This window comes from Gossypium hirsutum, chromosome A07, assembly GCF_007990345.1.
Source record: "Gossypium hirsutum isolate 1008001.06 chromosome A07, Gossypium_hirsutum_v2.1, whole genome shotgun sequence".
NCBI classification, from domain to species: Eukaryota; Viridiplantae; Streptophyta; class Magnoliopsida; order Malvales; family Malvaceae; genus Gossypium; species Gossypium hirsutum.
In genome coordinates this window covers 93,819,251-93,845,051 of record NC_053430.1, presented here as the reverse complement: position 1 = coordinate 93,845,051, position 25,801 = coordinate 93,819,251, and the positions used below count along the sequence as shown (strand labels likewise).

At 33.4% G+C, this 25,801-nt stretch overlaps 5 protein-coding genes across 6 annotated transcripts; 2 read left to right on the top strand and 3 right to left on the bottom strand.

Annotated features, from left to right (window-relative positions):
- Positions 1-1,950: 1,950 nt before the first annotated feature.
- Positions 1,951-7,546, top strand: LOC107925868 (transcription factor PIF1). Of its 2 annotated transcripts, none has more exons than XM_041116720.1 (9): positions 1,951-2,327; positions 2,440-2,538; positions 2,656-3,514; positions 5,141-5,239; positions 5,329-5,394; positions 5,478-5,543; positions 6,102-6,485; positions 6,803-6,881; positions 7,235-7,546. In XM_041116720.1, the coding sequence occupies exons 2-9, from the start codon at positions 2,450-2,452 to the stop codon at positions 7,249-7,251; spliced, it is 1,659 nt and encodes a 552-aa protein (XP_040972654.1). In that variant the 5' UTR covers positions 1,951-2,327; positions 2,440-2,449; the 3' UTR covers positions 7,252-7,546. The 2 variants fall into 2 exon arrangements, with proteins under 2 accessions (XP_040972654.1, XP_016712089.2); XM_016856600.2 differs by having other exon boundaries at positions 1,952-2,327; positions 2,436-2,538.
- Positions 7,547-10,727: 3,181 nt separating this feature from the next.
- Positions 10,728-14,549, bottom strand: LOC107925883 (26S proteasome regulatory subunit 4 homolog A). Its single transcript, XM_016856618.2, has 6 exons — positions 13,682-14,549; positions 12,787-13,032; positions 12,259-12,428; positions 11,973-12,189; positions 11,698-11,838; positions 10,728-10,894 (listed from the first exon to the last, which is right to left on the bottom strand). The coding sequence occupies exons 1-6, from the start codon at positions 14,162-14,164 to the stop codon at positions 10,811-10,813; spliced, it is 1,341 nt and encodes a 446-aa protein (XP_016712107.2). The 5' UTR covers positions 14,165-14,549; the 3' UTR covers positions 10,728-10,810.
- A 338-nt stretch (positions 14,550-14,887) lies between these two features.
- Positions 14,888-15,592, bottom strand: LOC121203767 (B3 domain-containing protein At1g05920). The gene has a single exon (XM_041074220.1). It carries the CDS (start codon positions 15,590-15,592, stop codon positions 14,888-14,890), a length of 705 nt encoding a protein of 234 aa, XP_040930154.1.
- Positions 15,593-17,545: 1,953 nt separating this feature from the next.
- On the top strand, positions 17,546-20,579 carry LOC121231846 (uncharacterized). The gene is made up of 4 exons (XM_041116719.1): positions 17,546-17,954; positions 18,271-18,332; positions 18,422-18,526; positions 20,111-20,579. The coding sequence occupies exons 1-4, from the start codon at positions 17,735-17,737 to the stop codon at positions 20,240-20,242; spliced, it is 519 nt and encodes a 172-aa protein (XP_040972653.1). The 5' UTR covers positions 17,546-17,734; the 3' UTR covers positions 20,243-20,579.
- Positions 20,580-22,460: 1,881 nt separating this feature from the next.
- On the bottom strand, positions 22,461-23,737 carry LOC121202863 (protein LATE FLOWERING). Its single transcript, XM_041116718.1, has 2 exons — positions 23,153-23,737; positions 22,461-23,058 (listed from the first exon to the last, which is right to left on the bottom strand). Exon 2 carries the CDS (start codon positions 23,054-23,056, stop codon positions 22,466-22,468), a length of 591 nt encoding a protein of 196 aa, XP_040972652.1. The 5' UTR covers positions 23,057-23,058; positions 23,153-23,737; the 3' UTR covers positions 22,461-22,465.
- Between the last annotated feature and the right edge of the window lie 2,064 nt (positions 23,738-25,801).

Here is a 25,801-nt window from a genome sequence, read left to right as displayed (position 1 = left end):
ATCACCCATGTAAATAGTGTAAGTTTTTTTGTTAGATTGACAATATGATAAGACGTGACATCATTTAAAGGCCAGTGAATGACTCTTTCGCGAAGTGTGGAGGAACCTCCTTATTAGGGTATTGACTCAAATTATTATTTAATAATTAATACACATTATTTATTTAAATTTATATCTATAAAATAAAATATGAGTTTGATTTTTTAAAATTGATAAAATACTTTTTATTATTTAATATATTATTAAATTGATATTAGAATAATATTATATTTTTATTATTACAAATTGAATGTTTAAAAAAATGAAATTGAAATTTACATACATATTAAATTACACTTTTACTATGATTTAAACTACTTCAATTTTAAATATAGTATTTGATGAATTAAAAAAATACACATAAAAATTAATAACTTTATTCAAATCTAATTGTTCTATTTTCCTTCTCATATGTCAATAAAAATAATATATTCAAATTGTTAAATATAATTAAAATATATTAACTCTTTTTACGATCAAAATGCTACATCAATAAATTTTTAAAAATAATTAATTAAATATAATTAAAAATTAATCTTAATTTCCCTTTTATAAATTTTTATTTTTATTTTCCCTTTCAATGTCTTGACACAAAATTAATTAACTTTTACCATTACCTTTTTATCCCTTATATCATTTTACATAATTATAGATTTTACCTTTTATCTCTTAATATTGAAGTATTTAAGAATATAGGGTTGTTTAAGATCGAACTCAAGTTCTCATGCTTACAACATAATACTCTTGTCATTAGGCTAAAAGGTTGTTAATTTTGCTTATTAATAAAGTGATGATATGTAAGGGTAAATTATCAAAATAATTACTTTTGTTTACCTCATATTATATTTTAGTCATTTATTTTTGAAATGTTACGTTTTAGTCGCTTACGTTAATGTGTAGTAACATTTTAGTTACTGAGTCGTTAATTGTTATTAACGGTGTAAGGATAAGTTGACGTGACATGTTAAACATTATTTCAAACAAAAAATTTAGGTTAAATTATACAATTGGTTCCTATATTTTTTCATTTAGAGCAATTTAATTTGTTTCTTTTATTTTATTTTAGCTTTCTTTTTTTTCTTTGTTTTCCATTCTTTTCTAGTTCTCTCTTTGTTTTCCTCCCTTCTCCATCTCCTTTAACGTAGTTTTTTTATGTTTTCCATTTGTAAAAAACTAGTCCCTATACTTTTATTTTTTTAAACAATTTATTTTTTTCTTTTTATTTCTTTATTTTTCTTTTCTTCTTCCCTTTAGTTTTAATAAATGGAAAACATGAAAAAAAAACCTACATTAAAAGAGATGGAGATGGGAAGAAACCAAAAGAAGAAGCAAAAGAGAATAAAAAATAAAAAAAAAAAGAGAAAAGTTAAAAGAATATGAAAGAAAAAAAATTAAATTACTCAAAACGAAAAAATATGAGGACCAATTATATAATTTAATCTAAAATTTTTGTTTGAAATGATGATTTAACATGCCACGTTAGCTTACTGTTACATCGTTAACGATAATTAACAGCTCAATAACTGATTTGTTACATCACGTAACATAAGTGACTAAAACGTAACATTTCAAATATAAGTGATTAAAATATATCCTGAGATAAATAAAAATGACTATTTTACTAGTTTACCCTAATATGTAATTAATTGATGATGCATATAACTTATATACGATCAATATCTACTCCTTTAATAGGCTTATAGAATACAAAAGATTAGTTATTAGGCTCGTTCCTGTAAATACCTTGAATTATAATGAATATTGGTATAATTTCAGCTTTAATAAAATTTTCAGTATTAAAATTTAACAAATAAATAAGATATTATTATAATATCAAATTTGTAATATAATAAATATATAATAATTTATAAACTATAATTTAGAATGTAAAAAAAAAAAATCCATTGTCTTTTGCTTCATATTATTCGGAGAGAGAAAGCCTTATCTTTGAGTGGCTGCAAAAGACATTTAACCCAAAAGGAGAACAAGTACAAATTCTTCCCGAAAAGAAAAAAAAAAGGAAAGAAATTTTTTTTCTCCTTTCTTAACACTGAGAAGAGAGGTAGTAGTAGAAGAGAGCTTTTGTTCCTTCACATGGATTTTGATTTTCAATTATATTCTCCTTTGTCGTTAGGGGTTTATGGTAGTCAATTTCATCATCTGCAGGAAAGACAGGTCCCGCTCAAACATCAACAAAAATAACACTCCTTTTATGTATTTCTTTTGGATTTTTCAAAGAAGTAGAAACAGTTCTTTGATCTTAACAGCTTGAATCATTCAATTAGGCGGTGTGTTTTCTTTTTTTTCCTTTCTTCTTTTTTGCACTTACCCTAGAAATTTTTTTGTTTCTCTTTGGTCTAATCTGATTGTGTTAATTGATTTTGTTTTATGTTAAGAAAGATAGTAGAGGATGAATCACTGCGTTCCCGATTTCGAAATGGAAGACGATTATTCAATCCCTTCATCTTCTATATTAAATCGCGCTAAAAAACCTTCCATGTAAGCTGCTGACTTGCTGCTGCTTCTTCTTCTTCTTCTTCTTCTTCTTCTTCTTCTTCTTCTTCTTCTTCTAATTCTTAGATTGAAAATGTGTTTTGATTTGAACTGATGAAATAGGCCAGAGGATGGAATCATGGAGCTGTTGTGGCAAAATGGTCAAGTTGTTATGCAGAGTCAAAACCAACGATCTTTCAAGAAACCATCGCCGTTCAAATACCTCGACGCCGGCCAATCAGCTCTCAGAGAGATCCGATCATCATCTCACCATCAGCAGCAACAACAACAACAGCAACAGCAATCCGTTACCGATCATCTGTTCATGCAAGAAGATGAAATGGCTTCGTGGCTTCACAATCCTCTCAGCGACGCCAACTTCGACCACGATTTCTGTGCTGATCTCCTCTATCCTTCCTCCCCCACTGCTGTTGCCCCTTGCGTTACCTCCACTGCCACAACTTCCGCTCCTCCTACGCCTCCACTCGGAAGAGTTCCTCAAGTTTCGGCTTCGGCTATGGTGCCTGCTTCTAGGCCCCCGATACCGCCGGCGAGGAGGAATGAGTTGGAGTCTACTAGGATCCAGAACTTCGGTAGCTTGTCCAAGGAGCAACCTGGACCGTCGAATTCAAAGAGTGTAGCGAGGGAAGTGACGGTCGTTGATTCCAGCGATACTCCGGCGGTTGGTCCCGAATCGGGAGCCTCTCAAGCCATGCCGTGCAACACCGAGGCAGCATCTGGCGAGGACAACAACAATGCCTGCGCCAACATGAGCTTTGCCGCAGTTGCCCACACGCAATCAGCTGCTGTCAGCGTGGGTGCCAGCAAAGACAATATAGCCACGTGCGAAGCCACGGTTACATCATCACCTGGCGGCTCCAGTGCCAGTGCCAGCGCCGAACCGACGGCTCAAAAAACGGGCCCAGCTGAGGACCGGAAGCGTAAAGGAAGAGAACCGGACGACGCCGAGTGTCACAGCGAGGTTAGTTCATTGGAATTTTTTTTTTCTCTCTTGGTCTCGGCTAAAGTGCGCCGGGGCGGGGTTGACATCGTTTAACGTGAGCACCCCTATGGCACCTGGGCGTATAATTTCGGGATTGTACACGTGTCAGAAACATCAAGTTAAAAGATGCCACGTGTTTGACATAATTGGGGAGGTTGACACTTGACACGAATTTTATTATTGGAGGAGGGATGAGGTCGGCAGTGTCAAGTGGGAGAGAATTTTCTTTTTTGAATTTTTCGTCAGTGGGTAACATTGAATTTGAAATTGATGTGAATTGAAAATTTAGCCGCATGTTTTTATTTATTTAAAAATTTAAATTACATATATACTACAATTTTAGTATCATTATAAATATTTTTTTTGTGTTTGTATTATGATCCATGTTCAGGTTTGTAATTGTCCTCTCGATAATGTCTTCTATAGAATTCAAACTCATTTCTTTCCTTGAGAGTGTATTGTATTGGTATGTAATTATAAATACTAATCCCAAATGAGGAGGGATACACTTACATTTTATATTTGAAGTAAATTAAAATTTTCTAAAGTTTTATGTAAAAGAATTTTAACTGATCAATAAATATTAATATATATAATATTTTAGATAATTATATTGATAAAATCAATTATTGAATGGTTAAAATATTAATCTGAAGAATGTGTGATAGGCTTGAACACTTGTTTTCTTGTTAGTGGTTTAGCCGGTTTTTATTTTATTTTTTTGGGGTTCTCCAAGATTAAACTTGGGATAGTTGTCAATTTTTTTTTCACTTGATTCAGTTGATTCCTTTAAAAAAAGAAAGAAATTGAAAGATTTTTTTCTTTTTTTGAATTTTTAGATATAAAAGAATGATGGGTGAATTTAGAATGGGAAATTTTTTGGATGTAAGGCGTTTATTACGGGACTGGTTTCCTCGTCCTCATCACACCCCAGTTGCTGTCGGTTAGCTTTTAGATAGTCTTTGTTTTGGATTTTTTTTTTTTAAATTTCTTAAAACATTCTCCACTGTTTAGCAGTTCTCGTTGAGCTTAATGATGGCTTCTCTAATTTTTTACGTTGAGTGCATGGGAATTCTGAAAAACGTAATCAGCCTTTTTGCAATCCTAGGTACTAGGATGTATAAAACATTATTTAAGGAATAATCCGGTTAATCAGTGACTACAAGCACATGTTAAAAATTATTTAATAATTTTTGCTAGCAAAGTGTCATAACAGTATTATTCAATTATTGTTTTATAAACTTGTTTGTCTTTAATGTATTACTTTTATTGAATTGGACAGAAAAAGGAGGACATATTGTTGTTTTCCTTTCATTGTATCAGTTAATATTTCCCTTGAAGAATTTTGCTAAAGATCAATGCTCTAAGATTTTCAAGAACTTATAAGGATAGTTAAGTTCAGAAGTTTTTGTCCCATTGTAAACATGTGAGGGTGTTTAAACCCAAAAACTCCTTTTAGAAAATAGACAGTACTCCATGTTGAGATTTAGGATGGTACCATATGTTTTAATGTGTTAAAAATGGAAAATCAATGACTTCATTCATCCCTTTTCTTTATATTAAAATTTATCATAATCCTCACTGGTAATTTAATTGTTGCCAAAGGATGCTGAGTTCGAATCCCCTGAAACAAAGAAACAATCTCGTGGATCCTCATCTACGAAAAGGTCCCGTGCTGCAGAGGTTCATAACCTCTCGGAGAGGGTCAGTATTTAATTGGTATTATAGTACATGGTCTTCTGCTTCTATATAATTGCATCCTTTTAGATGCCTGACATCTCATCCATGTGCAGAGACGCAGAGATAGGATAAATGAAAAGATGAGGGCTTTGCAAGAACTTATTCCTCGTTGTAACAAGGTTTTGTTGAGGATATTTCCCCAATTTGGATATTTTTCTCTCTATGATTATTAACAATTTTCATTCATATTTTTGAGTCTCAGTCAGACAAAGCTTCAATGTTGGATGAAGCAATCGAGTACCTAAAGTCACTTCAGTTACAAGTTCAGGTATGTCTTTGCTTATGGCTAATGAGAGATGTATGAGATTATATAGCTAGCCAAACATTTATTTTCTAACAACTGTATATAAAAAGTAGTAATTCAATGAAGTGATATAATTGGGTTATTGTCTTTCTGTTGCACCATCATTGTTTAAAGCGCTAGCCAACAATAGAAGTTGTCTGTTTTACATCTGGAATCCATGTTTTTGTAACATGCGACAATCATGACTTAATGTAATAGCACTGAGCCCTTAATCAACAATCTTTTAGCCACCTTATTATGAATGTTTGTGTAGCTGTTAAGCACAGGGACTTTTGCCATTTTAGTGAAAAAAAGATAATAAGGTTTCACCAAACACCGCCAAGGTCAAGAGGCAAGATCTCTATTTGGGGACATTGTTTTTAGTCACTAGATGTATATGAGTAGATAAATTTTGAATTTTCAAGCTTTTTGTGTTCTTTCTTTTCCTTATAATCTAACACTAAGAAATGTAGTTAGGTTGTTCTCAAAAAGAAAGTGCTTTTGCATTATTTATTGACAATTTTAGATTTTAATGTTCCGCAGATGATGTCCATGGGTTGTGGCATGCTCCCAATGATGTTTCCTCAGCATTACATGCCAACAATGGGGATGGGAATTGGGATGGGCATGGTCATGGATATGGGATTAAGTCGGCCAATGATGCCATTTCACAATGTTATGGCTGGATCAGGTTTACCAACACCAGCTGCTTCAGCTCATTTGGATCCAAGGTTTCCCATGCCAGCATTTCATATGTCACCACAAGTTCCAGTTCCTGATCCATCAAGAATCCAACCGAACAATCAGTCAGATGCTATGTTGAACCCACTTGGCATGCAAAACCCAAACCAGCCACGGATCCCAAGTTTTGCTGATCCTTATCAGCAGTATATGGGTCTTCACCAGATGCAATTACACCCTCCACAGGTAATGTCTTATCATGTCAAACCTTTTGTATTTATGCTTATAATAAAATGCATGATAACTTCATTTTTGAAAATTTTGAAAAATACCCATATTCACAGCTTTTCTGAACTATTTCTAGCCTTGAGTTTATTCACTCTTGACAATATATTGAAAGAAGGTTGGCTTAGAAACCTACAAATCTAATTTTTAACTTTATCATGTTTATTTTCCTCAATAAAATTTTCTTCGGACACTGATCTAACACCAACTCAATCACATTTTGGCATACAATTTATTCTGGAATATGAAGTATTGATTATAAATTTCACCTTTTATAGTGTCAAGCAACGGCCCAGCCGAGTTCCAGTAAACCAAGTAACAGTAAGGGAGCTGAGAATCTTGAAAATCACCCATCAGGTTGGTCCACTATTTTCAAGTTTCACATTATAGCATGGGAAATTAGAAGAAAAATACATGCCATGACCATCTCTAATAATTTCCTATGATTAGGATCTTGCATGGCATTTACAGACTTTTAAGCATTTGGCATGAAAAGAACCTTTGCTTAACCAAACGTTCTCTGCTTTCACATTGAATAACATGTTTTTTTCCAATTATATGGAACTTCACTTGTACATTGCAATCAAGTTTAAAATGATTATCTATTCCAGTTCAACGAGGAATGAGACATATTTATTAGCACTTGATTAAAAATTGTTACTTTACCGTGTATGATTTCTGATTTAACTTCTTTTGGTAATATCATGAAGGTGATATGGCACGATAGCACTAAAATATTGGCTGGCTATCTGAGTTCTGGACGAGTGTTGCTCGTGTATTCCTTTTAATCTGCAACACACAACATTAAAGATCTGTGCATTGCAGGTTGACAATTCAAGCGAGGATCATTCCCGAAAGGTTCTTACTTAAACCTTTCTACAGTTTTGTAGTGTAAGAGAACATCCTCTCTCAAGAGAAACTTCTTTTTTCCCTTTCAACTAGCTAATTTCTTATAACATGTAACACATCTAACATGTGATTATTGCGCCATCATAAAAATAGTTCAATACGTTCGAGTTTCACTCTCTTTTGCCATTGTGTCCCCCTCCATTATACATATATACTGCAGTTTGTTTTTTTATTTGTTTGGAATCTGAAAGAGGCATTTAGGCTTGACTTGGTTAGTGAAATGATAAAAAATTGAAGTAAAAACAGAAAGATAAATATATTTTTTTTTTCTTTCTAGTAAAAATGAAAGTTTGAAGAATGTATAGTTTATTTTTATTTATTATGATGTAAAATGATCATCTATCTTCTTTTTTTCAAGCATTTCTTTTCCTACTAAGTATATTATATTTTCATTCTTTTTTATTTTCTCTTTTCGTCCTTTTACTTTTTCAATAAACCAAGCATATCTTTAGAGAATAGAATAGGGGCCAAAAGTAGCCATCTTAAGCTGGGTGTGGAGGCTGTTGGAGGGATGATATTTGCTTTTACAACCCCACCTCCACCCCCTTTCTCTCAGTCCTAATCTATTAAGAGTGGTAAACCCAAGTTGAAGAATTGAGAAAAATGGTATCCAGTTCAGTTCAAAAAAAGGTGAAAAGAAAGTTTGTCTTCATCCATGAGCTTATTCCTGGAATTGTGGTCCAGTAATTATATAGCTTTGAGTTTCTAAGCACTACTAAGGAATATGATGCAAAGTTTTCAAAAAAATATATATATTTATATTTATATTTATATTTATATTTATATTTATTGATGTAAAATATCACATAAATCAGGTATTGTTCTTTTTAGACGGATGCCACTAAGCGACATAAGGTTTTATCCATTGCTATGTAGAAAGCAAAAGGGCTTCTCTTGGTTACACCAGATTTATGTTATGTTTAGGTTTGCAACATGAGGGTTGTCATGGTCTGAAAAACCTTATAAAAGTGCAAAGAAAGAACGGAGGGAGGAGTCATTGTTCCTTTTGCATTGCCCTAATTCAGAGAACCTTGGAAAGGTGTGGTTAGATATGATGAGGAATGGTCTCTTTTCAATTTTTTAAACTGCACATGTTATTGAGCGCTTTGCAGCAGTGTTGTCCAATTAAAAAGAAAGGTAAACCATACCTAAAGTCATTAAATTAGTAGTATATATTTTGTTCTCTAAACTTTAAAATGTTACAAAATGGCCATTAAACTATTCAAAAGTTTTAATTTAAGTCATTGGTTGTACCATCTACATCAATTGAAAACTTTCCTTTTCATTCTCTTCTACAATTTAATTTTTTTTCATAAAATAATTTTGAACGTTGCATATATGTGAATCAAAATTCAAACAATTTTCTTTTTTGATCTTCGACAATGGTCATCAAGTCGACTTGAATTTAAAATATATTCCTCTACTTGTTGATGTGTACAAATCCACTACACTGATCGTTGTTTGAAACTTACTAGTCGGGCTTGTAAAAGATAACACTTAGTAGCTTAATAATTTAAATGAAAACTTTTAAAAATAGTTTATTGATTTAAATAAAAAATAAAAATTTTCGAATAGATCAATTATCATTTTGTAACTCTTTTAAATCAAATGATCAAAATGTAAATTTACTATTAATTAAGTGATCTTGAATGCAATTTATCCAAAAAGAAGCAGAGCATGCATATTGCCCACTAACCAAGGGAATGGGGACATGATTTAATAGGGGTGTATATGAGGAGGCGACCATATATGCTGAAAATAATGTAAGAAGAGTAGGTGGTGTGTCCCCCCCTCATTATTATTCCCTAACACCATTGTCAACAATAAGAAAAGAATAGTGTTTGGACAGTGATTGAAACTGAAAATGGCCTGGCTTATAGGTGCAATATGTTAGTCAGATACAGCAAATGTTGAGGTACGAAGGGGATAAGGATTCGGTACTTTGACCAACGTTTTGCTTAAGATAAGATAAGGGAGAACGATTTCTTACTGCTCAAACCCATAAAAATAAAGTGAAAGCAAAATGTTTACATTCACCTCATTCTCATACATGAACAAATAGGATTGTAAATGACCAAAAATAAAAATAAAATAAAATAAAAAGAGAGGGAGAGAGAATAATTTGTGACTATCTTCTGCTTCAACTCATTTCATATCTGGATTCATTGATGGATTAAATAAAAAATGGCAGTTGAATTGGTGACAATAATTATACATTGTTAAAACTGTTTTGAATGGGTTAAAATATGTTTTTTTTTTAATTTTTAACAAAAAAATTTGAATTTCTTCATTATGTTTTGGTTCATTTTTATATTTAATTTTTTTAAACTATGATTTTTCTTAATTTTCTAAAAATACTTTTTGGATTTCTTTTACCACTTTTCTAATTATTGTTGATTTAATTTTTTTAATTTTAAAGAGGTTGAGTCAAGAATTAGGTCTAATTTGTTTAACCTTTTATCTAATTTTTACAACATTTTATTAAACTAAACAAATAATTCTAAGAGGAAATTTAAGATTGATTAATTAAAATATTAATAAAATATATTTGTCAAATATCTTTTAACAAATGCCATCTTATTGCTCGAATAGTCATGCACTTTCTTCACTTAAGATCCCTTGTGAGAAACTTGATTAGTAATGCTTGATAAATGGCCTACTCATTAACTGTTATATTAAATCTTAACCATCATATTCTAAGGTCACATCATAACACTACTAAGCTTATAATACTTATTTCTAACCCGTTAATACTAACTCAACATGTAGCACTTCATAACAAGAGACAATTGAAATATAAAATGCCAAAGGCCTAATAATTCGATATTGATACCAGTACCAAGAGTAACAAAAATATTAAAATTGTGATTAATAGTTACTAATAATTGATAAAATGGAACTTTTTTATTCCACAATTTCTCAAGATTAAAAAAAAAAACCCTTTTGATTGGATGAGACATCCTATACCGAATCTAAACTTTGGTTCTTCCCAGAATTTGTGCTGCTATATAATGCATATATAATGCATACAAGGACAATACATGGATCATAACAATATAATTTCTTTTAAATTTTAATGGAAATAGGAACATTAATAAAAACAAGTAGAAACGGCCTTTAAGTGTGACATATTTAATTTTTGTGGATGATAATCTAATTTTGATACAAGAAATGTTCGAGACGGAAGTTTCTTTTCGCAATTAGCAAATTGGGTAAAGTTTAGCATTGGAAGACCTTCAAAATAGGCAAGAAATCATGTCAATGGTTTCGTAAATCATAATGAGGCAGAAGAAATAGGGGGGCAAAAAATTAAAAATCTTTGTGTACAACAATTGAAACCCAGAATTAGTGAATAACATGGATATCTTGAAATTCTACTACATATAAAGTCCTTCTGGAACGCCTTCTTTCTTTTTGAACATCACCTTTTCCTTCGCTTTCTTAAAGTCCGCATGCGTCACCTATAATGCAACTCGATATATAGTAAAATTTCTATGAACAATTTGAATCATCGGCTACATGTTATTGATGCCACACATTAACACATATTATCACTAACAAGTACAAATGACTACAGAAAACAACGAGGCATAACAGATTCTCCTCTAACACCATCAACACACTAACACAGACAAAAATAAACTGTAGTAGGCATCATATTAGCACAAAATATGTAGGTTATCAAGATACCCTACAATTGAAAAAAATGAAGCATTCTACTTGCAGAAAGAAAGACATTTTCAATACTGTATCTTAAGGGTTTTTTTTTTGTCTTGCAGAAGGACAAATTTTGACACAAGTTTTCAGTTTATTCATTTAAACTGTTGTTTAATTCTAAATAAAGGGCAACCAGCATCCACTTCTTAGGAATAGATGGTGAGAATACACCACTAATAAATCCTTTTCTCACTAATAAATCCTTTTCTCGCTAACAACGAGAAATTAGTCACCTTACGGAAAATTAAAAGCAAAAGGAGATTTGCATGCATGTATTTACGGGTATTTGCAAAGCATTGCTGATTCTAATTCCTAATAGTCTGGTTGGAAACTAGGAATTCTAATGCCTATAGACCCAGAATATAATCTAGTGCAATAAAACTTGTATATATTCATGTAAAGCTATCAATCCGGTTTTGATTCTATTATCTACGGGTCCAGGATGAAATCTTGTAGAATTGAAATTATATGTTACAAATATAATTACATATATTATAAGAGAAGAGAAGCATGAACTTTCTTTATTAGGAATTTATATGAGTCTCACCTTCATGCGCCTCTCCCTTAAAGCAAGCAAGCCAGCCTCAGTACATATTGCCTTTATATCAGCTCCGGAGAACTCATCTTTTGTCATAACAAATTCTTCCAAGTTCACATCATCAGCCAAAGTCATCCTTGATGTATGTATCTGTGGTCCAAACATTTGAAAAGTGGGTTAGTACAATGAAGCAAGCTTTAAAGACACAAACTATTTATAAGAAAACGAGAAGAGAGAAACATATCTGAAATAGTGTTTCAATACATCATGAGACAATCACATACCTGGAAAATGCGCCTTCTTGTTTTGATGTCAGGTAGGGGAAATTCAATTTTCCTATCAATTCGACCAGGGCGAAGCAAAGCTGGATCAAGACTTTCAATCCTATTTGTCGCAAGAATTACTTTGACATCTCCTCTTGAATCAAAGCCGTCTAACTGGTTCAGTAACTCCAACATGGTCCTCTGAATTTCACGTTCACCACCAGAATGGGCATCATACCTGTATGGGTATTGATGAGAAATATTTAAAATATAATGAATTCCAGGTACAACTGTTTCACTAACTTACCTCTTAGTACCAACTGCATCAATTTCATCAATGAAGACAATTGAAGGGGAAAGATCATCAGCAACTCTGAAGAGTTCCCTAACTAATTTGGGGCCATCTCCCAAGTACTTCTGAATTAATTCACTTCCAACAACACGCAAGAAGGTTGCAGATGTAGAATTAGCCACTGCCTGAAAGAATATAAATGACAAAAAGCTTAGCTATATTTTATATAGCAGAAACAACCAGAATAACCATGTGATACTAGTGTAAACAAAGAACCATGACCAAGACAAATAATATTAACAACTGCATATTATAAGCAAAATCACATATTTCATCCATGATATCCCTCTACTCCAATTTTGGAAGTTTATCGTGCTTGACACCTTGCACTGATGATGTCCAGACATGACATGATTTGTCTTCCAATCAAACAATTTGAAGCAAAGGGGTCGGAAAGGAAAGTTATCACATGCAAAAGCATTAATTATCATAGACATGCGCATAGAAAGAAAAATGCCTTGCTGCAGATATAGGAATACACACCTTAGCAAGCAAAGTCTTGCCTGTCCCAGGCTCTCCATACAAGATAACTCCTTTTGGAGGTTTGATACCAATGTCCTCATATAATTCAGGGTGAGTCAGAGGAAGCTCAACTGCCTCTTTAATCTCCTGTATCTGAGAATCCAAACCTCCTATATCAGCATAGGATTCCAATGGAGCCTTTTCAACCTTCATCACTGATACCATGGGATCAACTTCATCTTGCAGAAGCCCAACAACAGAAAGAACCTAGGAATATACAATAAGCAAGCATAAATTTCTTTCGAAGAACAAAAGAATGAGATGGAACATAATGAAGATGCCAACAATCGATAGAAAGAATAGATGCAAAATCTTTAAATGGAAGAAGTTTCCTATCTACCCTTTCAAGATTTATACTAGCATTTTGGATTAGCAAAAGTGTGATACAAGTAGAAATATGCCCAAAGACTTGAATATCATCAACTTTAATAGCAAACTTGATAAGCAAATACCCCATCTAGAGCTTGCTTATTCAAATCTGGTATCACGCCTCGCTCGCATTTATTTGAGGTAACCTCTAGCTTGAGATCTACAGAATGGCTCGAACTTGTTTATGAATTTAGCTTTGATTAAAAGTTCATATTTCAAAGCTCATCAATCTAAGCTAAAGTAAGAAATCATGGTCAAAACACAATTATTTATTCAAATTTCACAAGAATTCTCTCACGTATGATAATTTAGCAACCACTAGTTTGACATAACATCAGTTCTATCAGCTGCATTCTAAATGCACCAATTCTAAATGCAAATCCAAAAATTAATTGCTCTTTAAGTTCTTATATCATATCATTTCAAAAATTTAAAAAACAAATCCTAAAACTAAAGCAAAACCCATAAAGCTTAAGAGTTCAATTACCTTATTGTGCATCAAAATAGCACATCCAGGCTCCAACTGATCCTTATCAACGAAAGATAAAATCCCCACATAATACTCCGGCCCAACCGACGATGAAACAATCGCATGGTTCTCATCGATAAGCTCCTCCAAGTTACCGACACTCATCGGCGACCCTCTCAAATCATCTACTTTAGATCGATCCTCCTCGGCTTTCTCTTCCTGAGGCTTGAGCCTTTCCTGGTTAGCCACAAACTCTTCTTCCATCAGTAAATAATCCTTGATCCGCTCCAGCTTTAGCAACCGCAGCTTACACTTCGTCAACGGCGTTACAGTCGGAAGCCGAGCCGCGGCCTCAGATCCTTTCTGTTTTCGTTGCTTGCGCCCCACCCTGGCTGGGGGCGCCGCTGGCTCAAATTTCTTATCCTTCTTATCAGAGCCATCGGGTTTCCGGTCCCCTGGGAAACCTTGCCTATTCATACCGCCCGGTGTTCCCTGACCCATCGTTTAGGGTTCGTTTTCAGGCCTCCGACACTCGGCTCAGATTATGAGATGGCTGTGGGATCTTTTGAAAAGAAATTGTGCTATGGATTTGGGATCAAGCAACCTCCTAATTTTTTTTCCCTTTATTGTATTGAAAAATGGAAAATGGGCTTTGAATTTGGATCTATAGGATTAATTCTTCAGCTCTTTTGGGCCTTCTTTTGATTGGAGACCCCAGATTTAGTTGTAATTGGGCCTTTTTGTTCTCATCTTTTAGGAGAAAATTCTAAAAATGAGGAGAAAAATCTAATTTATCACCATATCATTTAAAAGGGGTAGGATCACGTAATCGCTAGACAACACAAGCTCAATGTTTGAGGCATTGGAGATATGAATATGGAATGTTTTGCCACAGATGGCAGATTCCCAATCACCCTTATGACTGCAACAATACTTAGCTACTACACTTTTTTGAGCAATGTAAGATCACAATGAGCATTCTCGAAAACTTATCGATGGTTGTCCAGATTCTTTAATTACCTTTCAAAGGGATTTAACACTACATAGAAGAAGCAGTATATATCATACAGTTTGAGTGAATTTTCAACTCTATTGAGAAAAAAAAACTAGTAAAATGCAACTTCAATAACTATTAACCACCAAACATGGTTGGCGATAAAACAAAAAAGAGTACTAACAAGTCAAAATCCTAATGTTGTGTAAAGTAACAAATATGATCGGAAGCTAGAGCTTTACGAGTGCGAAGCACAGCAGGTAATTCACCCGGAAAGACCAGAGCTGCACCATGTCGCCTTTTTTGAGTTGGTTGTTCTTCAAAACAGGGTTCCACGTGTTAGTGAGGACATAGAGCGAACTTGACCCCATAACCCACTTGTTAAAGGTAATATTTGTTCCCTTCATGGATGGGTCTAACAACCACACCTGCATGGGGTTTTTGTCATCTAACTCTTTAGCCTCTGCCTCGTTGAGAAAGTCATGAGTTTTGACTTGCGAGAAGGGTATGGAGAAACGACTGGCAGTAGGGTTTATGTCGGAGAAAAATATGGTCTTTTGTATGACCAGAACCAAACCCCTACCACCCATATCTTCAACTATAAGTTGTCTGAATTTGGGAGGCAAGTTTGTTGGTGGGATTGGGCAAACGGATTTCTCTTGCTTCCTTCTTTTCTTCGGCTTCAGTTTTGGTGCTACCCAATCGCCATCGTCTTCCTCTTCTACTGCTTTGAGATTACGTTTCCTTTTCAGTCCAACGCTGTTGTTGAACTTGAACCTCAGCTTGAAACCCGTATGGTCTTGTTTGCAAAGGGTTTGAGGTGGTGGGGGTGCATTGTGGCTTTTCTGCAATTTCAGTTGGTCAACATGGAGTACGTACAGCAAGTAACCAAAAGGACCCCAATTGGGATCAATCTTTGTATCCTTCAAAATCATCACGACTGAGAAGCTCCATCATCTTATCGTTTTCACTGAAACAAATTATTTTCTGTATTTGCTTGAAACTGGGAATGCTGCTTTCTTGAGATAAATGTAATGTCTATCTATCTAGTGTATATAAATAGGAAAAGGGTGCTTGAGATGAAAGTAATAGTTCTTGAAATATGACCGTTAAACTATAGTTTCCCGGCGGGGCATTTGAATGGAGTTGTTGTTTACTGGCAGAAAGGCGGCAAATAATGGGCAAAGGTGTAAAAAACCCAAGCCCCCACGTTTGTGTTTGCAACTATTCTGTTCTGTTTCTTGATATCTATAAATAATATCAACGTTAAAGTAGTGGTCAAAGGGGCTTTCCGGGTGGTCAATGGGCTTCTCCGGTGGGCTGCTCTTTTTTTAAAGTCTTTGGAATTTCTTTCCCCTAAAATGGCTAAATTAAGAAAAAGAAAATGAAAGTGGGGTAGTTTATTTAATTTATTTAATTACATGTGATATTTGATAAAACAATAGTTAGAAATTTATGAGTTTAGTTTGATTTTTTAGAGTTTAGGGTTTAAAGTTTATTATCAGTGACAAAGTTTAGGATGGATTTAGATTAAGTATTTATCCTTAATGGTTTTTGTGGTTTTCGAATTTGATGGTAAAAATATAAATTTTTTACAAAATGTGATCATTTAAATAGTTGAAACATACCCATCTTTGATCTTTTTGTTGCATGAATGAATATAGGTATAGAATAGCTTTTGAGTTTTGAAATAGTAGAATTTCATCATTCTTGATATGTATTAGTGGCTTTTCAAATTATTATTATTATTATATATATATCTATCCATGAAACTTGTGTAAGCTTTCGGATTGAAAAGAGAAGGGTTTTCAAAACAAAAACTAAATCGAGTAGAGTTTTATAATTTGACTTATGATCGGGTTTAGATATAACAAAATTATCAAAGATTAATGCATGATTATGGTGAAAGTTAAGTTTATAAGAGGTACCAGGTTGTTCAAAATATTCCACACTACAATGGAACTATGCATTGTCACATTATAGATTTTACCATTATCAACACCACGAAATCCTTTGAAGGGAATGTGAGACAAATCCAAAAATGTTCAAAAATTGAATAACATTCCAAACTTTGAGGCTAATTTAACCTACGTGAATCAATGCAATTTCAACTCTTAACTAGATTCAAATCTAATATCAAATAAAATGTTTTTAGAACTAGATCGATGATTAAATTATCGATTTTTTATTCAATTAGTTTGTCTGTTTCGATTGAATAGATTATTAAATAATCAAAATTTTTTTAGAAGAATATATATTAAAAATAGATAAAATTGATTCAATCAACCTTTATTCTAAACCAGATCTTAGTCTTATTGGCTGGATCCACCAATTTGGTTCGGTTATGAAAATAGTGCTTTTAAGGATTCAATTTGTTGTGGCTAAGACTTAGAAAAAAATAAAGGTTAAATTTCATTATTAGTCCTTATATTTTATTTTGGTCATATTTAGTCTTTGTATATTTTAAATTTTAAAATTCCAATCTTTATTAAATGAAAATTGTTAAATTCATTAAGTTTGGTGATTCCCATAATCTCATATTAACATATTAATCACTAAAAATTCAATTAATCATTTACCAATTGCGTCAAGATTGAAATTTAAAAAATTGAATAATATAAGAAATTAAAATGATACAATTGAAGAATATGGGCTAAATCTACACTTGTATGCATATTACAAGACTAGTAATTGAATTTAACTAAATGGGTTCAACTACCACTATTTGGGTCATGACTAAAATTTCAAAATTTGAAAAGTACAAGACTAAAAATACAAATTCCAAAAGTATAGGACTAAATTTATAATTTTTGTAAAGTATAGGGACTAATATCAGAATTTAGCCAAAAATTAATAATAAAAAAACCGATAACTTCAATCCGGCTTTTGTATCACCAATCTGGGTTGGGCCCTATTCCCCATTCTCTGTGAGGTGGAGATGAAGTGTCCGGATTCTGGACGACATAGATTTTCAACTTCTCACAGTTTTGAGTATTAACATTCAAATTACAACAGGGAAATTACAGAGTTCTTGATTTTTTTCAGAAAGATAAATATCTTGCTAAACATAATTGAGTATGGCTTCCTCACCTATGGTTCATTACATGTCTTCTGTATCACCACACTCTCCAAAATGTTACCACAATAACCAAACCCTAGCTCTCCCTCACTCTAATTTCTTGTCTCCCACATCCTTTTTAAGGTTAAAGAGGAAAACCCTTTTCTCAAATATTCAATTTAACAAGCCCTTAGCACCAAGACCCTTGGTTTATGCACTTCAGTCCAACTTCTTCAAAGGTTTCCTTTTTGCTCTCTCTTCCTTTTTAATTCTTCGGAATAAGCATTGCCTTGTTGATGGATATTCAAAAATGATATTACTGAGAATTGGGTTTGTGATTTATGTTTGTTTATCTCTATTCCTATTGAGCTAATGAAATAAATCAAAATGTTAGTAACATAAATTGAAACTGTGATGTAACGTAGGTCTTGTGATTAGTATGGTCTTTGCAGATAATCATGTGATAAGCTGTAGGGTTCATGTTGATTCAAGCATACAAGGTTCATTTTCTTGTTTTCAATTTGTACTAACAACCATTTTGAACTTTATTATTAGTTATTCAGACAGTATGGAAGGTTGGGAAGGATGGAGTTGAAGCTGGAACCAATTTAGTGCCGGTAAAAGTTCAATCTTTTTGCTCCTGTGATTCTAGTGTCCGGATAAAAGACATTGTTGAATATACTTGTCCCTATATTTTTGAGCTCAGGACTCTGTCCCGAGACCAATCGCAAGGATCTCTGTTTCAGTTGTCGCTCTGTTTGTGACACTTTTTGTACTCAAGTCATTCCTGTCAACAGCTTTCTTTGCGCTGGTATGTTGTATTTCTTACTTTCTTTCCATCTATAGGAATATATGATTGATGATTTTGTATTGATTTTGCCGCAGTATGTTCTTTATATGCCTTTTTTCAATGAATGATTTACCGGTGCCAGTTTTAGTGTAGTCACTTTGGTAATCATCATGAAATGCTGCGCATTTCTTCCAATTATGAATTACATATGTATTCAGGAAAGGCTTAGATAGCAGCATAAATTCAGTTCTAGAAGCTAAATGCATCAGTAGGAACTGCAAGCTATGGCTTGTGGAATTGTAAAATACTTATATTTTGCTTCAGTGGCACAAAGTGGGCCTATTGTTTCTTAAAATTTAGAAGTGAGGAGAGAGAACAAGCCCTAGTGGACAGCAGACGTTTGCTACATACAACTACAAGCAAATAAATCGTGTGCGTCTCATCTTTTGCACTTACATGGTTAGAGCGTCTTTATACTTAGAATTAACATGCAACCTCTGTTGCTCAAACTCTTCATTGTTCTTGAGGTACTCATGTCAAAGAGATATCAAGACATGGGTGCAAAGGTACAACCCTCATTCGAAAAATTGAGCATATCCGTGTAGGACACATAACTAACTGTTCCTGGCACTCACTCCTGTTCCTACAATCAAATAATATAGTCTATAATCTATAAGAATGTTATCTACATGTTAATCTGAGTGTGATACATAAAGAAACCTTACTGCCTTGAAGCCTTAGTTGTTTGGTTACATCTTCAGGTCTCCCTTTTGAATACCTTTACGAAACTGTCACAAATATCAAGTGTTGTTACTTAAATCTGAATCTAATTATAGAACCACATCATCTCTGTGCTGATAGGCCAATAAAACTTGAACCAACTTTTACTTGGTGAAATACAAAATATAAAATTTTATCTGGCAGCTTTAGACAGTTGTATTCGGCTCGCTACTATCAGACAATGGCTGATCGCCAGTGACTGTTAAAAACCTGGAAAACATTCTTATGAATCACAAGAAGAAACACGGACAACATAAATCAGAACCTTCACTTGTTGGTTTTCTTGGATACCTGCAAGTGCTGAAAGTCACCTAATTTTCATTCTAAGAGTAAAAAATTCAATGTCTATGCTTGAATCAGGTACCAAGTAGAATTTGCATTTGTGAACATCAGATAACTTAAGAGTCACTGGCTTAGTTGTTAATGATTCGAAAAGCTATTGCAAATCTAATTTGACTGTTCGTTTATTTTTCCTCAAGGAATATGGCAAACCGTTATCCTTGTTGCTCATCTGCTAGAAGATTTTAACTGCATGCCTATGTATCTACGTTATATTCGTTTTTCCTCGTCTTTTCAGTTGTTAAAATTGCGGGTCTGTCACTAAAAATAAGAGTATTTTGATTTCTAGATTATTTATCTGAACTTTAAGGTTAAGAATTGTATGTCCATTATGTTTAAAATGAACACTGGTTGGTCATCTGCAAGAAGTCCGCTATTCACCTGCCCTCCTAGTTGCCAAGATGGTGGCAGCCTGTATAGGCAAAGCCCCGTTTTATCGTAATCACTAACAGTGATGAATAATAACGCGTTCTTCTGGATGAACAGGCCACAATGGGACTAGTGTATTTCGTATTTATTGCCTTGAACAAAGATCAAGGACCAAGAGGAGGCAGTGGCAGTGAATCCATGGAGGACCCTGTAGAAGAAGCAAGAAAAATAATGGAAAAGTACAAATGACAAATGCAAGATCATGATAATGGTCTATCATCCAAATTTTGTGTTACACTCTTATATAATTTGTGGGCATGCACTGTAAAGAAAGAAGAAACATCCTGTATGGAATATCTTTAATCCATAATCTACAACTAAATATTAAAAAAAGATACATAAAGTACTGTAGAAGTTAGGCTTTTGAATGCTGACACGTTAGCAGTTGGTTTTTTTTTTCTTCATTTGGGTGAATGAGAAAGTAAGGGAGAAAAAATGCCTAATTACCCCAGTCCCTGTACTTTTTTAACTTCTGGATTAAGTCCCTCTACTCGCTTTTAATTTTAGGAATTTCATCCATTGAAAATTAAAGTTAAATTAATATAATTATTAATTTATGTCTATAAATTTGAATATGAGTTATCAATTAAAATTTAATTTTTAAATAGTTCTATTGTATGTTTGCATTATATTCAAATTCAGTCCATTCAAGAAAATGTTTATTTTAGGTTTTTACTTTAAATAATTTATTTAAAATGATTGACCCAAATTTGATTCACACATCAATTTAATATATAGTTAATTTTAAATGATTATTAAGTAAATTTAATCTTCATAATTGAAAAATCATATTATATTAATAATATTATTACCATCAAAAGATTAGTAGATGATTACTTTATATAATAATTAATTAATTTTTAATGAAAAGCAATTAATTACTTAAATTAATAATTTTTTTAGTTTGAAATTAATTATTATTTATTTAAATAAATTATTAAAAAATATTAATCCCCCTGCGTTAGCTGGGGAACTAATGCCAGCATATATAATATACACTTTGTCTCTTCACACAATTTCATCAGCTTGGTTCTATTCGATCGAAACTTGTCCTCTTGCGTTGAGCAAGTTTGGTTTTTAAGGTAAAAAAAGTAGGGGCATTAGGTTTAAAAGTGCAATAGCAAACCCTCCTCCTTAACCATCAGCTCAAAGGCCTTGTTGATCTCGGATAAGGGGACCCCATGAGTTATGAATTTATCCATCCACCTTCTGCATGAAAACCCATAAATTTTTTACAGTAAATGGTTTGTCCATATCAGACGCAAAGCTTGAAATTAGCTTGTAAATGCTGAGAGAATGTGTTAATGGTTATGTACCTTGTTCATTTGATACATGATCATGAACATTGCTCCCTTGCTGGGCACTTCAACAAGAACAACTACACTCCACCCCTGCAGTTATCCAAGGACAAATATGGTACATGATTTAATTAGTAAAACTTAAAAGAGTCTGTTCATTTTGATATCCACACTAAACAGGAAAAGCTAGAGGGACTAAAGGCATCAACATATGCTTTAGCTAAGTAGATTCAAGCTTCAGACAGATGAACTCATTATTACTAGAAAAACATAAATAAAGCCCTTTTCAGCATACAGGGCAATAGCCATTTCAGGGATCTATTTCCATTGATATATGATCATGAAAATTCATATTAGCCTTTTCTAAAGAAAGCTTTAGTTTCAATGGAAATGAAATTAGTGTACCTTTACAGGGAATAACATGGCCCGCAGTACTCGACACGTAGACCAAGCAGCCTTGTTTGTGTTGTAAGAAAATGAGGAGATTTGTAAGAGAATCGATCACTTTCTCGAACAGTGTCGAAGCTTTCCGCATGTGATTCATATGTTTATACTTTTACGTATGTACAGTCACAAACACATCTATCACCATGAAAACCCTGCAGTTGTTTTTTACCCTATTTATAAAAAAAAACGTAAGCTCTCCAGTTCTTATAGTAATGGTTTTGTGTTCAGGAACAAGCCAATGCGCATATTTTAATAAAAACTGTGTTGTGAGATGTTAATAGCAGTAAAGCATTTTATCAGATCATCAATGTCAGCTAAACAAAAAAGGCAGCATTTTTTTTTCTTTGTGAAAAATGCCACCCAAGTGAACCAAACCAAGGTCCTTTCAACATTAGGTTTCTTTTATAAATATCTGCACTATAATAGTAAAGATCTGACTCAAGAAAAAGAATGGCCTGAAAAGGGGCCTTATTGCTCCTCTGCTAGACCTATCCAACTCCATTTCCATTATTGTTTTTATTCATCAACTTCATCATATCATTTGCAAAACAAAGAATACAGTCATCATAACATTTTTTATTGTAAAAGCATGTGATAGAAGAATAAAAACAAAACAATAGTAAACTCCTCTAACCAAAAAAAGGGCTTATCATCATTCTCTCTTAATTCATAAATGAAGAGATAAGTCTAGCTTTTGATCTCTATCCGTATGATCAGCACTCCCAATGCCTTGATTATTATCTTCCACCATTGTTAGCTGTTGAGTGAAGTCTCCACTGCACCTTATGCTCCTTTGCCAATTGAAGTTATAACTTTGCTGGTCTTTATGATCAATTTGATGATGGCGCTGGTGATAAACATTGTTACCCTCACCATAAAACACTAAATTGTTATCAAATCTGGCTGCACCATTCGACCCGAACCTGTGGTGAGGATTTGGGAGATAATGGAAGTTGGCAGCATGCGCTGTTATATACATCGGAGAGTGTAAAAAGCTTAAATGGTGGTGACTTGCTGCAGCTGGTGCATAAACAATTGGTAACGTCGGAGAAGATGAAAAGTTGGTGGTTGGTCCATAATCTGATGACCTTTTAGCCTTCCTTGCAGCAGTTCTTTCTCTCTTGTGAGCATTTTGATGACCTCCCAAAGCTTGAGAACTGTAAAACTTTCTTGAACAGAATGAACAAGGGAAAACCCTTATTGTCCCATCATCTACATTGGGTTGATGAGACACTTTCTCTCCATGATCATCTTCCATACCTGTGGATCAATACAATGGTCATCAGTTTTCATGCAAATATATATATAAAATAAGACAAAGAAATGGTAGGAATCTATTGAAAAAAGTAAAAACCTTTGAAAAAGAGAACAAGAAATGGCAGGTGTTTTTAACAAGTACTATAATAGAAGAACTTAGCATTTGGTGGGTTATGATCAGATAGGAAAAGAAAAGGGGAAAAAAGAGAGAGTTCGGATTCAGAAGCTAAGATCTGAAGAGTTGGAAAACGTGAAGAGTGAGAACATAAATAATTAATAAATGGAGAGTTGTATGTATGGGCAATGGAACAGAGAGATAAAGAGATAAGTGGGGAAGTATTCTCCAATAGGGTTGTGGAAGCTGAACATGAAAGGGAGTCATTGGCGAGAAATGTTAAATATTAATGGGGTTGGAAAATGGGAAATGACTTGAATGGAAATCAGAGTATCAGAGAGGTGAGCTTGGAAGATGAGGATGGTGATATTCAATGGCCAATATGGAAGGATTGGGATTGGGTGCCTTAATTAAAAAGCTATAAAGTCAGTCATGCACAGTCCCCACTTGATCTGAAAACTGAGTGGTGGCTGGCTGCTGCTACCCTTTTCTCTTTCTCTTTCTATCTGCTCTGCATGCAAATTGGCTCTATTGTGCTGTTGCTGCTGCATTCAGCATTGATCTCTCAGCTTCTTCTTTTTTTTTTTACTTTAAAAAAAATGGTTATGGGGCTGACAGCAACAGCCACTAGTGCTGCGTTTTCCACCGCCAATCCCATGCAATTTGGCGTTTTTGGGTCCATGCCTTGTTGCATCTTCATGTGGAGATTGGAGAACCCAATGCTCTTCTTCAACTCGTCTTGGTCATTGTGTTTGCCCACACACCGCATTCCTCTTCTGTGTTTTCTTTTTTGGCAATATTTGAACTCAACCATGAAAATATTTAGATATGCATGGAATTAGGGGGCAAAATCAAAGAATTATGTAACTTGGGGGCAAGAGAAAGCTAAGGTATATATAAGTGAAACTGAATAATTTATAAGTTGAATTGTTTACAGCTTAGGTGGTTCATTTAGTGTGTTACCTCTAGTTTGGACCGGATTTACTTCCATAAAATTTTTATTTTTCGAACTAATTTAATCCGACCCAAATTTAATTTAAATAATATAAATATGTTTTAATTTGGATTAACAGTATATTATTTAAATATTTTTAGATATATTTATAGTATAATTTCTACTTTCTTGATGATATATATTATATATGCACGTATAATATTCCTCAATTTGATGCGTATATAAAAATGTAATTTTTATATTATTAATTAAGTTAGATAATTCAATTAATGATTTAAAATTAAATGTTAATTTAAAATATCAAAATATTGTATTGTTTTGTGTTGGGGATCGATCCGATTAAACAACGAATAAGTAAAAAATAACGGAAGAAATTGTGAAATTGAGTACACAAATTTAACATGGAAAAATCCCTTCAAAAAGGATAAAAAACCACAGGTAAAAATAATTTTACTATAATAGCAAAAGAATGAAGAGTACAAAAGAAAAAGATAAAAATTAAACCCCAAAACCCGAAAACAAAGAACCCTAAAAAGGTAAACACAAAATTCTCCAAAAGTGTTATGAGTTTTAATCTTTTAATGGGTGTATTTTTTAATGTTGTAAAAAAGCCTATTTATAGGCTAAATCCGTAGGTCAAATAAATTATGCTAATGAATACTAAATATATTATACTAATAAATACTCAATCTTTTAGAAAGAAAATATATTTTGTTTAAATTGACTTGCAAGCAATCTCTTATTTTATTTAACAGGAATTTGAGTCATACAAATCTAACAATCTTCATCTTGACACGAATTCTCACAACGCCATCTTTGTCAAAGCCTGCCACGGGCCTATCTTGAACTATGCAGGAAATTAACTGAGTCGAATTTATGCTTAGAAGCTAGAGGACTTCTAGCCTTTGACTTGTGCACTACCAAATCAAAACTAACTCGGGTCTGATTTTCATGTGCACAATGGCCTAACTTTTCAAAACTTGCATCCAAAAGAGTACATCTCTTCAACGAAATTATCATACCTTTCTCCCTCCTATGACCAAGTTGCCTCCGCTCCAAATGAGTTGACTCTGACTCCATGGACGAGGGACATTCGGTTTCACCAGTCACTGTAGAACCTTCCAGGATATAAAGACTGTTGGTTCTTTTACCTTTTAACAAAATGAGAGCCCCACAAGACACCTTAATGTCGCTCGACTGGATGTTGATTATGCAACTTTTCGAGTCTAAAATACTTAAGGAGATGTGATTCTTTTGTAAAGCAGGTACATACTTGACATCTGAGAGTGCCCTAATCATTTTATCGTGCATCCTAATTTTAACAGTAGCAACACCGATTACCTTAGTAGATGAATCGTTTTTCATCCTCACAACTTCACCTTTAATCGAACTGTATGTGGAGAACCATTCTCTGTTGGGACACATGAGTAACACCCCAAACCCAACATAGACATTTATGGTCGTATCTGGCAATGTTACTCGATAGTGTTTTTGAAACCTCGTTGTTACAATGAAAATATTCCATGTTATTATCTTTAGTAAACCTTTGTTAGAACTTAGGAAGTCATCTTTATTCATTTAAAATATTTTTTTTGAAACATCTCTCGTTGCAGAAGCTTTAACAAAACAGTCTAAGTGATCATGTGTTTAGAAAACACTTTAACTTTTTGAAAATC